This window comes from Lissotriton helveticus, chromosome 3_2 (genome assembly GCF_964261635.1).
Source record: "Lissotriton helveticus chromosome 3_2, aLisHel1.1, whole genome shotgun sequence".
Lineage (NCBI taxonomy): Eukaryota > Metazoa > Chordata > Amphibia > Caudata > Salamandridae > Lissotriton > Lissotriton helveticus.
The window spans coordinates 355,648,951-355,661,877 of NC_136062.1; the positions used below are offsets into that span (position 1 = coordinate 355,648,951).

The following is a 12,927-nucleotide window of genomic DNA, read 5'->3' on the forward strand; positions in this document are numbered from 1 at the left end:
GCTTAAATTAAGCCTTTGTTGCCCTTAGGTCTTACATCCAGTCGTCCTGGCTTTCCCTTGTTGAAAGGAAGTGAAAGTACACAGCTGCAACATTTATAAAGAACTGCACTGGGTCACGCTCAATTCACAAAGCTTATTCTGTGAGTAGTTGTGTGCTGACTAGTAGGAAATAAAGTTTTGTGAACCGGTCTTAAAAAGCGGACTTATTTCCCCACGGTGCCCTGTTTTTTCTGCAATAGGTATTCAATAATCTCAAAGCGATGTAGTTTACAAGTTTGTCACTTAGACTATTTCAACCATTTATAATCTCCGCTGACTCCTGAAATTTCCTTACGAAAATATGAAGGATGCCGTAAATCACATGCAGAAGCACCTACAAATCAGAATGATGAAGAACATAGATGGAAGGTTTACGACTAAACCACTGCATTAGTGGGCTATGTCCACAACTCATACCAAAGGGTCCCTCAAGTAGTAATACAATTCAGAATTAGAGGATTTGGTATATGCAGCGATTACATGTAATTAAAAATCAGACAGCGGCTGGACAGAATGCCTTTATTGTTTCACAAAATTCCTGGCTCACTGTATAGACAATCCTTTTTCAGTGGTCCTTTTTTGCTCAGACAGTCCCCATAAAAAAGTGATAAACATGTAAATGAATGAAAAAGGAAATAGAGTTCAAACTCCGACATCACGTGGCCATAACTTCTTAACATTTTTAAGACAGATTAAAATACGGTTTCCCATCACCAAGATAAAAAGTGAGTCACACTTCCTTTAGATTTTGCCTTTTCAGGTTATGTTGCATGGGTTTTGTATAAAGTGACAATGTCAGTTTCACTACCTCTTGGAGTTGTTGCTTATCTCAGCCTGTGCTTTCCACACACCATGCGCATGTAATTGTGCGACATGCGTGTGTGGATAGTGGTGTGGTTGTTGGTGTCCTCTAGGCGCTAAGGATGGTTAACCGTTCTATCGTCCTGCTCTTGGCGATATCAATTCATAGACACTACTTCAGAGCAGGGCCAAATGGCACAGTACTAGTTAGTGCATTTTACCTCAGTTAAGAGGTAAGGCGTAGACTGTCCTTTCTGCAGCACAAACAAATATCTGAGGCCTTCAAGAGATATCCTCAACCCATCTGCTGTACCATGAAATAAGGACCTGCTTTTATCAGAGAGGCACCTTGACATTTTAAGTAGAATATCTGAAATGAGTAAACGGACTAGGAGGGTTCCCCACACTACTGTACCGACGTTTTGGGCTGTGAAAGTACACACACCCTCCAGTGCGTTTGTTAAAACCTCAGGTAAGTTGCTCAGCTTCTGAAACATTCATATTTTTGATTTACTATTGCCCTCAATGTATGTCACCCTGTGCATAAAGAACCATAAACGAAGCTTTTAAATAAATGAAGAAAAGTGTCATTGCAGTAACTGCTGACCTGAACTACAAGAGTGTTTGAGAAGAAGGGATCTGGTGCAAGGATATGAGGCACATGCATCTCGCTGGGACTTCTGTTTGTTGTCCCTTATTTTCTATCTCTTTGGTACATCATAGAACTAAATCACTAAAGCGAACCCAAAAGACCGCTAATAAGTCCCTTTTTATTGCACCGTTCGTCCATCCCTGTAGCCCCTCCCCTGATCTATGTAGCTCTTCAGTAGACTGACCCGTTAACGGGGCAGAGGGCGGGATCTCTTAAATCTCTTCAACCCATGTCCACTGGGCCTCAGCTGCCCACAGCTGGCCATTGGGACAGTGGCAGCAAACCTTCTGCCAGGCAGGGAGTACATAAGCAGAGCTCATGGTCCCACACCGCTCTCCAGCTAGAGAGGACCCCCTGATCCTACTCCAGACTGTCCTGCAGTCAGCCTTGGTTGTACCAGCTACTCAGCACTCCTAGGCTCTCAGAAATAAACAGTTGCATAGGATTAGTGTTTAAGTGACTAGCGTCGTTTTCATGCACATACACACCATGTGATCTTGGACACTTTACCCAACTAGGCATCGTTTAAGCACCCATACGATAAGGCACATTTGTCCTGTACAGAGTCGCACAATTCACTTAATCAGTCTGCCTTAAAGGTTCAGTGCCCTGCAGAAGCACGAAGTACGGCCCCAAAAACGTAAACAAATGGCACTCCAGCGCCTGATAAACATATTCTGTAAACACAGGGGGAAGTTATTACTCCCTGCAGGCTCATAACATCTCTTTGTTAGTCCTTTGTCTCGAGAACAGAGCATTTTCAGGCCTCAACAAATAGACTTCTCTTCTAGGGCATCGATTGAATTAAAACAGTATACATTTCGATCAAGACAAGAACGCGAATGATATAAATTAAAGCAACTTATATCAAATTCAAAAAGGCAAATTAAGCTAAACGTTACACGATACATTTAAAACCATGATAAATTAATAGGAGCATTCTTTAGCTTTTCTTTTTCTCTTCCAGTTTGCCAATCCTGTGAATAGCCTTGTTGTCCAGGAGCTCCACCTTCTGGTCACTCGGCGTTACTGCAGTGTTCACCATGGCTCGAGCCACTGCAGTCACAGGCACCGACATGGCGGTCGGGAAGAGGTAAGATATGGGCGACAGGAATTTTCTAGCGATCCACTCTGCAGGGCGGGATTCTTGCCTGTCGACCATGAGGACCCTGAACAGGAAGACAACAACTGTGAGCGACATCTGGACAACTATTCACTGTACTAGCAACTGCGCACTGATTATTTAGGCTTCCAGAGCCCTAGCTTTAATAATGGAATCTTTTATACACATCTCAATACCACAGTTGGCATTTATAAGCAGTAAGAATAACAAGAGTTACTATTAGGGTGACCAACTGGCATTGGTGCAAATTCAGGACGGGGAGTGTAAAAATTCAGGACACAAATTCAGGGCAAAAGGTAAGTTTTACAGACAAATCAGAGGAGGTCGCGCAATAGTATATAAGTCCATCCATATCCAAACATATTCAACCATTTGCAAAGCTATCCATCATGTATACTTCCATCTATCATTTCACTCATCCATCCCTCCATCCACCTTTTTACTCATCCATCCATCCTTTCATCCTATCCATCTGTACACTCATCCATCCACTCTTCTACCCATCCATCCATTCCCTCATCCATCCAGCCATTTACCCTTTCACCCATCCAGCCACCCTTTTACTTACTCATCCATCCAGTCCCTCATCCTTCAACCCATTCACCCTTTCAGTCATCCATCCACCCACCCACCCATCCATCCATCTACTCATCCACTCATGAATCCATCCATTGACCCTATGACTCATCCATCCTCTCATCCATCTATCCTTTCACTCCTTCACTCATCTATCATTTTGTCCATCCTCCCCTCCCTTTAACTCACTCATCCATCCATCCTTACATCCACCCTTTCACTCATCCATCCATTCACCCTTGCACTTATCAATTCATCAATCCATCCACCATTTTACTCATCCATCCATCCATCATCCACCTTTTGACATCCATCCTTTTACTAATCCATCCATCCTTTCACTCATCCATCCACCCCTTTACCCATCCAACTACCCTTCCACCCATACATCCAGCTATTTACCTTTTCTCTCATCCATCTTTCCACTCACTCATTCATCCATCCTCTCTCATTATCCATCTATTCAATCTTTCACTCATCCATTCACCATTTCACTAATCCATCCAGCCATCCACCCCTTCACTTACTCACTCACTCACTCGCCCACCATTTCATATTAATTTTGAGCTGAGCCTTAGTCTGCAGAGTTGCAGACAGAAGTGGCCCATCAAGAACTTCACTCTCGCTACAGGAGCAATCCCTGGACTGGTACAGGAGCCACTCATGGCGGAGACAGGATCCACCAGGGAAGGGGGGAGGGGGGTACAGGAGCCATCACATGGGGGACAGGAGCCATCACCGGTGGGGGGGTGTCAGGATCCACCACATGGGGGGACAAGAGCCATCACGGGGGGACAAGAGCCATCACAGGAGGGGGACAGGAGCCATCACAGGAGGGGGACAGGAGCCATCACAGGAGGGGGACAGGAGCCATCACAGGAGGGGGACAGGAGCCATCACAGGAGGGGGACAGGAGCCATCACAGGAGGGGGACAGGAGCCATCACAGGAGGGGGACAGGAGCCATCACAGGAGGGGGGCAGGAGCCCTCACAGGAGGGGGGCAGGAGCCATCACAGGAGGGGGGCAGGAGCCATCACAGGAGGGGGGCAGGAGCCATCACAGGAGGGGGGCAGGAGCCATCACATGAGGGGCGGGGGGACAGGAGCCATCCAGGTCGGGCACAGGAACCCCCCCAGGGTGGGCATGCAGTATTCTAGTATCAGCTTGATCTCTTCCAGGGTGGGGTAGGGCTCCTCACCCCCTCCTAGACAAGACAACGAGGACAGGCTTTCTTTCCAAAATGTTAGTTTTCCCATCCCCCACTGCGATGTACAGTAATTAAAGGAGATACTCCAAGAGAACTGATTTAACTGATTGTCCTCCATACTTTGTTAATCAGTGTGGGTGGGATTGTGCCATTTCTTTATTTTATTACATTATAGACGGCATGTATGAAGAACCAAGGTTTGCTTACAATCTAGTGACAGTAATTAAGCTCTGCTCTGTGAAGAGAACCACGTGCTGCCTAGGTGTAATACTAATTGTTTAGAGTTTAAAAAAGATTGCAGCACGCTCAATTATCAAGAGTATTCACATTTATATGTAAGTTCTAACATATATGTCCCACAGGAGAGCTAGTTGCAGCTTAAATCAAGAGACTGGTTCTTTGTTTAAGCTACTGTGTGCCTCCAAGAAAACACAAACACATTAAAATATTACTTTTCCTATTCTGCAAAGCAGGCCTGTATGGTAGGGTGAAGGGCCACACTATAGCAGGAGGAGGACATGCCGGGTACGGTTTAAAGATAAACAAGTCCAAGGGGCATATCTGAAAGGGAAGCATAGAAGCTTGCAGTTTAAAGTCGGAGGCATGGCTTAATGTATTGAATGTTTATCACCTGTTCAAAGTGCTTTTGACAGGTAAAGAGTTCGAATCAAGGAAAAGTTGTCTCTAGCCTCCATCCTCCCGAAGGTTGGGTCGTTTGAAAATAATTGAGTAACAATAAGGTCTGTTATGTGAAGGTAATATTCAAATGCTGCTGGGTATCTGAGCTTTGGCACTGCATCGGTGTCTGTTACACCCGACCTCAACAGCATCGGAGTCAAGAAGGGTGGTGCGAGGAAGCGGTGCCGGCTTCGGGGTGGTGCGACCGGTGCCCGGTTAAAATTACTCACAAATGGCGCCCGTTAAAGGATCCTTCGTGGACAACGGACAGATGGCCGAAATTACGGACTGTCCGTGAAATTTACGGACAGTTGGTCACCCTAGTTACTATTTCTAAATTTATCGACCTTTGAAGGATGGAAAACGAGGGCTGCCTTCACGGTATTCGGGTTACACAAGATATAGGTAATAAGTGCTTATCCTCGCTGGGCCATTTGGCAGCCAGTGCTACAAATGGAAAAAGTGCACTCGGGAAAATCACCCCAGAACGGGTCAATGAGATACAGACAGGTGGGGACAGGGTGAAGGCCTAATATGTAATTTAAGAGGGCCTGTCTAGATGGCTGCCTAGATGACATGTACTTGAGGAATTCTGTACATCACTATATTTAGTGTCATGCTTTAACCGGGGGCCATACTGTTAATGTTTTATCATCAATGCTTCTCAGCAGGGCTGTTGCTCTAATAAGGAGGGGTTCAAGAACTTCTCAGCAGGGCTGCTTTACTAATAAGAGGTGGTTTCTATGCCTCTCAGCAGGGCTGTTGCTCTAATAAGGAGCGGTTCTAGCACTTCTCAGCAGGGCCGCTTTACTAGTAAGAGGTGGTTTCTATGCTTCTCAGCAGGGCTACTGCTTTAGTAAGGAGCGGTTCTAGCACTTCTCAGCAGGGCCGCTTTACTAGTAAGAGGTGGTTTCTATGCTTCTCAGCAGGGCTGCTACTCTAGTAAGGGGCAGCTTCAACACGTCTCAGCAGGGCTGCTGCTCTAGTAGGGAGCGGTTCTAGCACTACTCAGCAGGGCCGGTTTACTTGTAAGAGGTGGTTTCTATGCTTCTCAGCAGGGCTGCTGCTCTAGTAAGGGGCAGCTTCAACACGTCTCAGCAGGGCTGCTGCTCTAGTAGGGAGCGGTTCTAGCACTACTCAGCAGGGCCGGTTTACTTGTAAGAGGTGGTTTCTATGCTTCTCAGCAGGGCTGCTGCTCTAGTAAGGGGCAGCTTCAACACGTCTCAGCAGGGCTGCTGCTCTAGTAGGGAGCGGTTCTAGCACTACTCAGCAGGGCTGCTTTACTAATAAGAGGTGGTTTCAATGCTTCTCAGCAGGGCTGTTGCTCTAATAAGGAGCGGTTCTAGCACTTCTCAGCAGGGCCGCTTTACTAGTAAGAGGTGGTTTCTATGCTTCTCAGCAGGGCTGCTACTCTAGTAAGGGGCAGCTTCAACACGTCTCAGCAGGGCTGCTGCTCTAGTAGGGAGCGGTTCTAGCACTACTCAGCAGGGCCGGTTTACTTGTAAGAGGTGGTTTCTATGCTTCTCAGCAGGGCTGCTGCTCTAGTAAGGGGCAGCTTCAACACGTCTCAGCAGGGCTGCTGCTCTAGTAGGGAGCGGTTCTAGCACTACTCAGCAGGGCTGCTTTACTAATAAGAGGTGGTTTCAATGCTTCTCAGCAGGGCTGTTGCTCTAATAAGGAGCGGTTCTAGCACTTCTCAGCAGGGCCGCTTTACTAGTAAGAGGTGGTTTCTATGCTTCTCAGCAGGGCTGCTGCTTTAGTAAGGAGCGGTTCTAGCACTTCTCAGCAGGGCCGCTTTACTAGTAAGAGGTGGTTTCTATGCTTTTCAGCAGGGCTGCTGTTCTAGAAAAGGGACGGCTTCAACACATTTCAGCAGGGCTGCTGCTCTAGTAAGGGGAAGCTGCAACACGTTTCAGTAGGGCTGCTCCTCCAGTAAGGTGCAGTTCTAGCACCACTCAGCAGAGCTGCTTTTCTAGTAAGAGATGGTTTCTATGCTTCTCAGCAGGACTGCTGTTCTAGAAAGGGACGGCTTCAACACGTCTCAGCACGGCTGCTGCTCTGATAGGGCTTCTTTTCTAGTAAGAGGTGGTTTGAATGCTTCTCAACTCTGCTGCTTTTCTAGTAAGAGTATGTTTCTCATTAGGGCTGCTGTTCTAGTAAGGGGTGGTTTCAATGCTTCTCAACAGAGCAGAGCAGTTCTAGCATTTCTCAGCAGCGCTGCTGCTCTAATACGGGGCAGTTCTAGAACTTCTCAGCAGGGCTACTGTTCTAGTAAGAGAAGCAGTTTCAAAGCTTCTCAGCAGGGCTGCTTTTGTAGTAAGGGGCTGTTTCAACATGTCTCAGTGGGGCTGTTCTAGTAAGGAGTTGGCTCAATGCATATCAGCAGTGCTGCCTCTCTAGTAAGGGTCTGTTTCAACACGTCTCAGTGGGGCTGGTGTTTTAGTAGGGGTGGTTTCAATGCTTCTCAGGAGGACTGATGTTCTAGTAAGGGGAGGTTTCTACGCTTTTCAGCAGGGCTGCTCCTCTAGTAATGGGCTGTATTAACGCTTCTCAGCAGAGCTGCTGCTCTAATAAGGGGTGGTTTCAATGCTTCTCTGCAATTCTGCTGTTCAAGCTAAGGGTGGCTTCAACAGGGCTTCTTTTCTAATAAGGGGTGGTTTCAATGCTTCCCAGGAGGGCTGATTTTCTAGTATGGGGTGGTTTCAATGCTTCCCAGGAGGGCTGCTGTTCTAGTATGGGGAGGTTTCTATGCTTTTCAGCAGGGCAGCTCCTCTAGGAAGGGGCTGTTTTAACAGTTATCAGGAGGGCTGCTGCTCTATTAAAGGGCTGTATTAATGTTTCTCAGAAGGGTTGCTGCTTTAGTAGGGGACTCACTGCAAGTCAATAGGTAAGTCGCGGTTGCAATTTTAAAGAAGGACCCTTCCCAGTGGACCCTGAAGAAAACCCATTGGAAGACAGAAGGTTGGAGAGCCACCCCACCTGTATATACTTTAGCAACCAGGATACCTGTACCAGGGAAGCCAGGTGTAAAGGGGTGAAGTGGCTTCGGAAACCTCCATCAAACTCAATGGAGGCCTTCAGAAAGATGCCGCTGCTGGTGAAGGTAAAAATGACTATTGCAACCCAAAGGTGGATTCAAGATGCGAAGAACCTGCAAGCAGAGGGTTATTTCTATGCCACTCAGTAGTGACCAGGAGGCACAGAAGACGAATGCCCACCGATGTCGAGTGTTGCAGGGAAGCTGACAGTGAACTTTAAACTGCAGCTGTGCCAACCAGGCAACGCTGTGGACGACCAGGAGCCAAATATGAGCTGTCCCACGTCGGATGTCGAGAGTTGAGGGATCGTGTCAGTTGGGAGCACCAACAATCCTTGGCAACTGCAACCAATGTGGAAGTTTAAGAAGGTGCAATGTCGGGACCAGCAAGGTCCAGGAAACTCACCACAAGCAGGGGAGTCAGGTCAGGCCCGAGCAATTAGGGAAGCTCAAGGAATTCAAAGATGACCCTCAAGAGGATCCACAGGCTGGAGGCACTGGAGTTGCGAGAGGACCTTGAGCAGCTCACCAAAGATGCAAGCCCACAATGCAAGTGGTGTGATGAAGACGAAGATCCTGGTCACTGAAATGCTTAAGGTTGGGGCTACTTGGAGCCCGAAGTTCTTGGTGGAAGGAAGCCAACAAGCCTTGGCAACTGCAAGTCAACATGTTGCACAGGGGTGGGGATCCTGCAGCTCCAACGAGGGCCACTGGCCTCAACTTGGTGAGAGAACAGGGCAGGCCTCAAGGGATGAGAAGAACCACCACCTGTGTTGCTGCGCCTTTTGGAGTCCGTAGGAGCCCAGGATCAGCAGACCGGTCAGCGTAGTTAAGGTGCCTGCAGATGCAGGGAAGTGACTCCTTCACTTCAAGGGAGATTCCTTCAGGTACCTTGGATGCCCACAGGCCTTGGAAGGCTCCTGTATTGCACGCAGGCACAGACGTTGCAGCAGACCAGCAGGGCAACGAGATCAGGAGCAGCAGGAGTCTTCCTAGTTGCAGCCATGATGCCCAGAGCAAAGTCTAGAGTGCCCAGACGGTTGAAGTAGTGGTGTCTGAAATGTATCTTCTCCCACGACGAATCTAGGGACAAACCCTCAGGTAGCCCTTAAATATCCTAAAGGAAGGGTTGAGACGATACACAGGTCCCTCCCTAAGGAGGGGCTGGACAAGGGGTAGGATACTCCCCTTTCCTTTGTCCAGGTTCGCGCTAGAGCAGGAGCCAACAGCTCCCTGAACTGGACTATGCATGGAGGGCACCAAGTGTGCCCTGAACGCAGACTATCTGGCCACTCTGCCCCAATACACTAACCCATCAAGCAAAAAGTGGGTGTAACCCTAAAAGCAGATCAAACTTTCCTGTACTCCCTGCTTACTGTCAAAAGTTGGTGACCCATTCTTCGATAACGTCCCGGCTGGATTATGCAAATGCGCTCTACTTGGGTCCGCCGGAATACTTTTTAAAAAGATTGCAGGTGGTGTACAATGCAGCTGCGTGGCTTTTACTCAAGATTCCAAGGAGTAGCGCGGTGTATGCCCACCTCAAAGATTTGCCTTGGTTGCGGTCAAGGCAAGAGTGAAAATATAGACTGGACCCTAGCTATCTGTCCAAGAGGTTACTGCACTATCAGCCTCCAAGAACATTGCACTCTATGGAGGCTTTACTGAGAGTTGTGTCTAAGACAAAGAAGAAAATGTGGGGCGATTCTTCATTTACTGTCATGGCTACTAAAGGCTGGAATGCTTTACTCTGGACTCTCAGAGCTATCAAGGATCCGAAGTATTTTAGACATCAGTTGAAAACCTGTCTTTTTAATTTCTTACTCGTAGATCCTCCCGTTTTTCTGACCTGTTCGCACCGGGTCACTGTATTGAGTAGCTGTGTGCTTTATAAATATTTTTGGTTTGATTTCAAGTGCTGTGGTACAATGCATGGCATCACCTGCCCTGTCCTCTTCAGTTTATAGATCCGAAGACCTCTTTAAAAAGCAGTTAAAAATTGACTTTTTCTGCCCCCCCACCCCCGATGCACTCTGCCACTCTCCCACCTAGTCAGCGCTTCTGGGTTATCAGCTCAAAATATGCAGCACCAGGATGCTCCTCGTGAGTGGCAGTACGCTATACAAGTGTACAATTCATTCATACACTTGTTGGCACCTCGTCTCTTCTTCTCCCCATCACTCACTGTCAGGGACGTAGATATCAATGTATCACTAGGCGAAGTGGGCCATGGACAGGGTTTGTCCTGTAGACATGAGTTAGAACAGGTTTTTACTATCAAACCGTGGATGTGGCAGGTAACAAATTGCTTGCTTGTATCTGAGCTCATGGCACTGCGTAGTACCAGAATATCGTTGTCCAATCTGCCAAAATATAGTGTCCTAAATATCATGTACAAAAAGAGTTCCATGGGATTTCACGTAGAAAATCTACATCCAATGGAATTATATTTTTGTAAACAATACTTAGGATACAATATTTATGTCAGATGATATTTCGGTCTATGATATTCTGACATACAGCTTCATGACTGCCTTGCTATGCTGTTCACACGTGGAATAGTCATTGTTGTGTCTTTTGGTATTATACGCTGACCACAGTAGGACTCAGTGGGAAAGTCCCACTTTCACTGAAAGCCAGCTGCGCAAATCATTGCAGGCAGAGTACTACTGATGGAATGACATTTCCTCCCATTGCCAGCACTATTGCCTTTACTGTTATCCAGTTTATTAGCACTCAAGGGCCATGTTCAGTTCAGTTCATAAACTTTATTCGGGTGCCTCGGTACCCATAAAAGCACAAATTCATTACAAATACAGGAAAATACTCTGTTGGTTAAAAACATAACAATCTGAAATTGTGTACCAAATATTGCATGCTTATTAATATTTCTTAAAAACTGCCTGTTAAGAATGATTTCGCACGCGGAAAAACATTACATAAAACCATTAAAACATTTTTCAATTATGTCAGAAGACTCACAGATCCAGCATTGACTTGCGTGTACTGATAGCTATTCTAAGAAAAGTGCATGTGCGAAGATCAAATCGATATCATCCACGGTTACTATACACAGGTAGGCCTCGTCCAGACTGATAGGCCGTCTCTTTTTAAAATAAGAATTTAAGAGCCACATGGAGTATTTAATATAATACTTACAGAAAAATAGAAAATGTATAATGGATTGACCACTCCTCCCGTCACATGGGCATGGTGTTTGGTTAAGATTGGGGTGGTAACCAAGAGGAAAACAAAGTGCAAATCTGATGGTTCCAGCTCCTAAACGGCATATTAAACTCCTCTCCCAACGACTCATAGCTAAAGTGAGATATATATTCAGGGGATAGCAAAGCTGTTCAATAGACATAATTGCGCACAGATGTTTTCCCAGATTCTAAATCGTTCCTCTCTTTATTATATAGAGAGTAAAAAGCGTTTCGCAGTTTCTTTTTGGGCACTACTTCAGCAGTGCTAGCGTCTAAGAAAATATGTTCTTTATTAATACTGTGCAAGCTTTGTTGCGCACCTCTTAACCATGGAATTTCCATCCCTTTATCACACTTTAAACAATCGCTAATGATCTGACGGGTGAGGGAGTGGCTTTATGTTTCCACACTGAAAGCCAAAAAAAGAGATGGACGAGCACGAATAAAATCAGATATGAAGTTAATATTAAGTTCCTTGTGGCATATGTATTGAGGGGTCGAGATTAGGACACCCAACAGTTTCCTACAGAACCTGTTTTCTTCCTGTTGGATACATGAACTATTTACTATGCCCCAAATCTCAGCACCATATGTAGCCAACGGGATGCACTGTAGTTTATACATTTTCTGATTTGCTAAAATGGCCCTGTGGTCTTAGGACAAGGAAGTCTCAAGGGCCATGTACTTTTCAGCGATCACAAAAACTGTGATGGGTCTGGGGAAAGGATGTAGAAAGGTGATCGGACCTCATCTCAATATTTAAGACATGTCAACAAATAACAGAAAGAATATTTTATCACAGCAATCGGAAACAGTAACAGTGTAATACTCACGCTGGTCGAAATATTGTGTATCTATCAAAATCGAGTTCTTGAACTTCAGCCTCCACTTGCCCCTAAAAAACAAAAAGCATAATTCTTACATGGTAGACCACTTACAACTTTCCTTCATAAAAGTAGACTATTATTTCTATCTCAATCCGTTTTGATGGACACACACACACACACATCCAACACTATCTACATATTTAACCTCATTCCTTAACTCTTGTGCAGGGGCACTGAATAAGTGATGGTTTTTACATTGGAGCAAACAACCATCTCATGTAAAGTTCTGCTGTTAGGTGTATGCCTAGAACTTTCCACTGGCATCTCGTCAGTATGGACATGCAGTTGTGTAGTGAATGTAGGCCAAGTATAGTAGTAGGGCTGTCTGTGTGTACGTAAGTGAGTCGGAGTACTCAAGGTCAGTGGGGTCCATTTTGAATGCCTCTGGACTATTGTAGCACAAGATGGGGGGTGACAGCTGTTCTCCCAGACAGTGAAAGTGTACTGCCTGCATTCTTGTGGCAGAGGGGGCAATCCAGATACTAAATTGAAACAGATGGCACCACAATTATCTTTAGGAATTTCATGAAACCTTTAGTTAGTAAGGGGCTGCTGATTACTCCGCCCTGTGCTCTGCCATTTGGTTAATTGCAGGGGTGAGTGGCGGGATTGCAGTTTGTTGAGCAAGGTTTATTTTCCCCACAACTGATTGCCGTTCCAGTTGGGTTGATTACACTCGCGTGCAGAAACATAATACTACATTGTGCTTGTGCTATGACT

General features: G+C 46.1%; 1 protein-coding gene across 2 annotated transcripts in view; it reads right to left on the reverse strand.

Annotated features, from left to right (window-relative positions):
* Positions 1-544: 544 nt before the first annotated feature.
* HTATIP2 (HIV-1 Tat interactive protein 2) overlaps positions 545-12,927 on the reverse strand; it is a 181,597-nt gene continuing 169,214 nt past the window's right edge. For both annotated transcript variants that reach the window (XM_078684225.1, XM_078684224.1), the window contains exons 5-6: positions 12,154-12,215; positions 545-2,661 (exon numbers count right to left, since the gene is read on the reverse strand). In XM_078684225.1, coding sequence (XP_078540351.1) covers positions 2,436-2,661; positions 12,154-12,215 — 288 coding nt within the window. In that variant the 3' untranslated portion in view covers positions 545-2,435. The remainder of the gene's footprint in view (positions 2,662-12,153; positions 12,216-12,927) is intronic.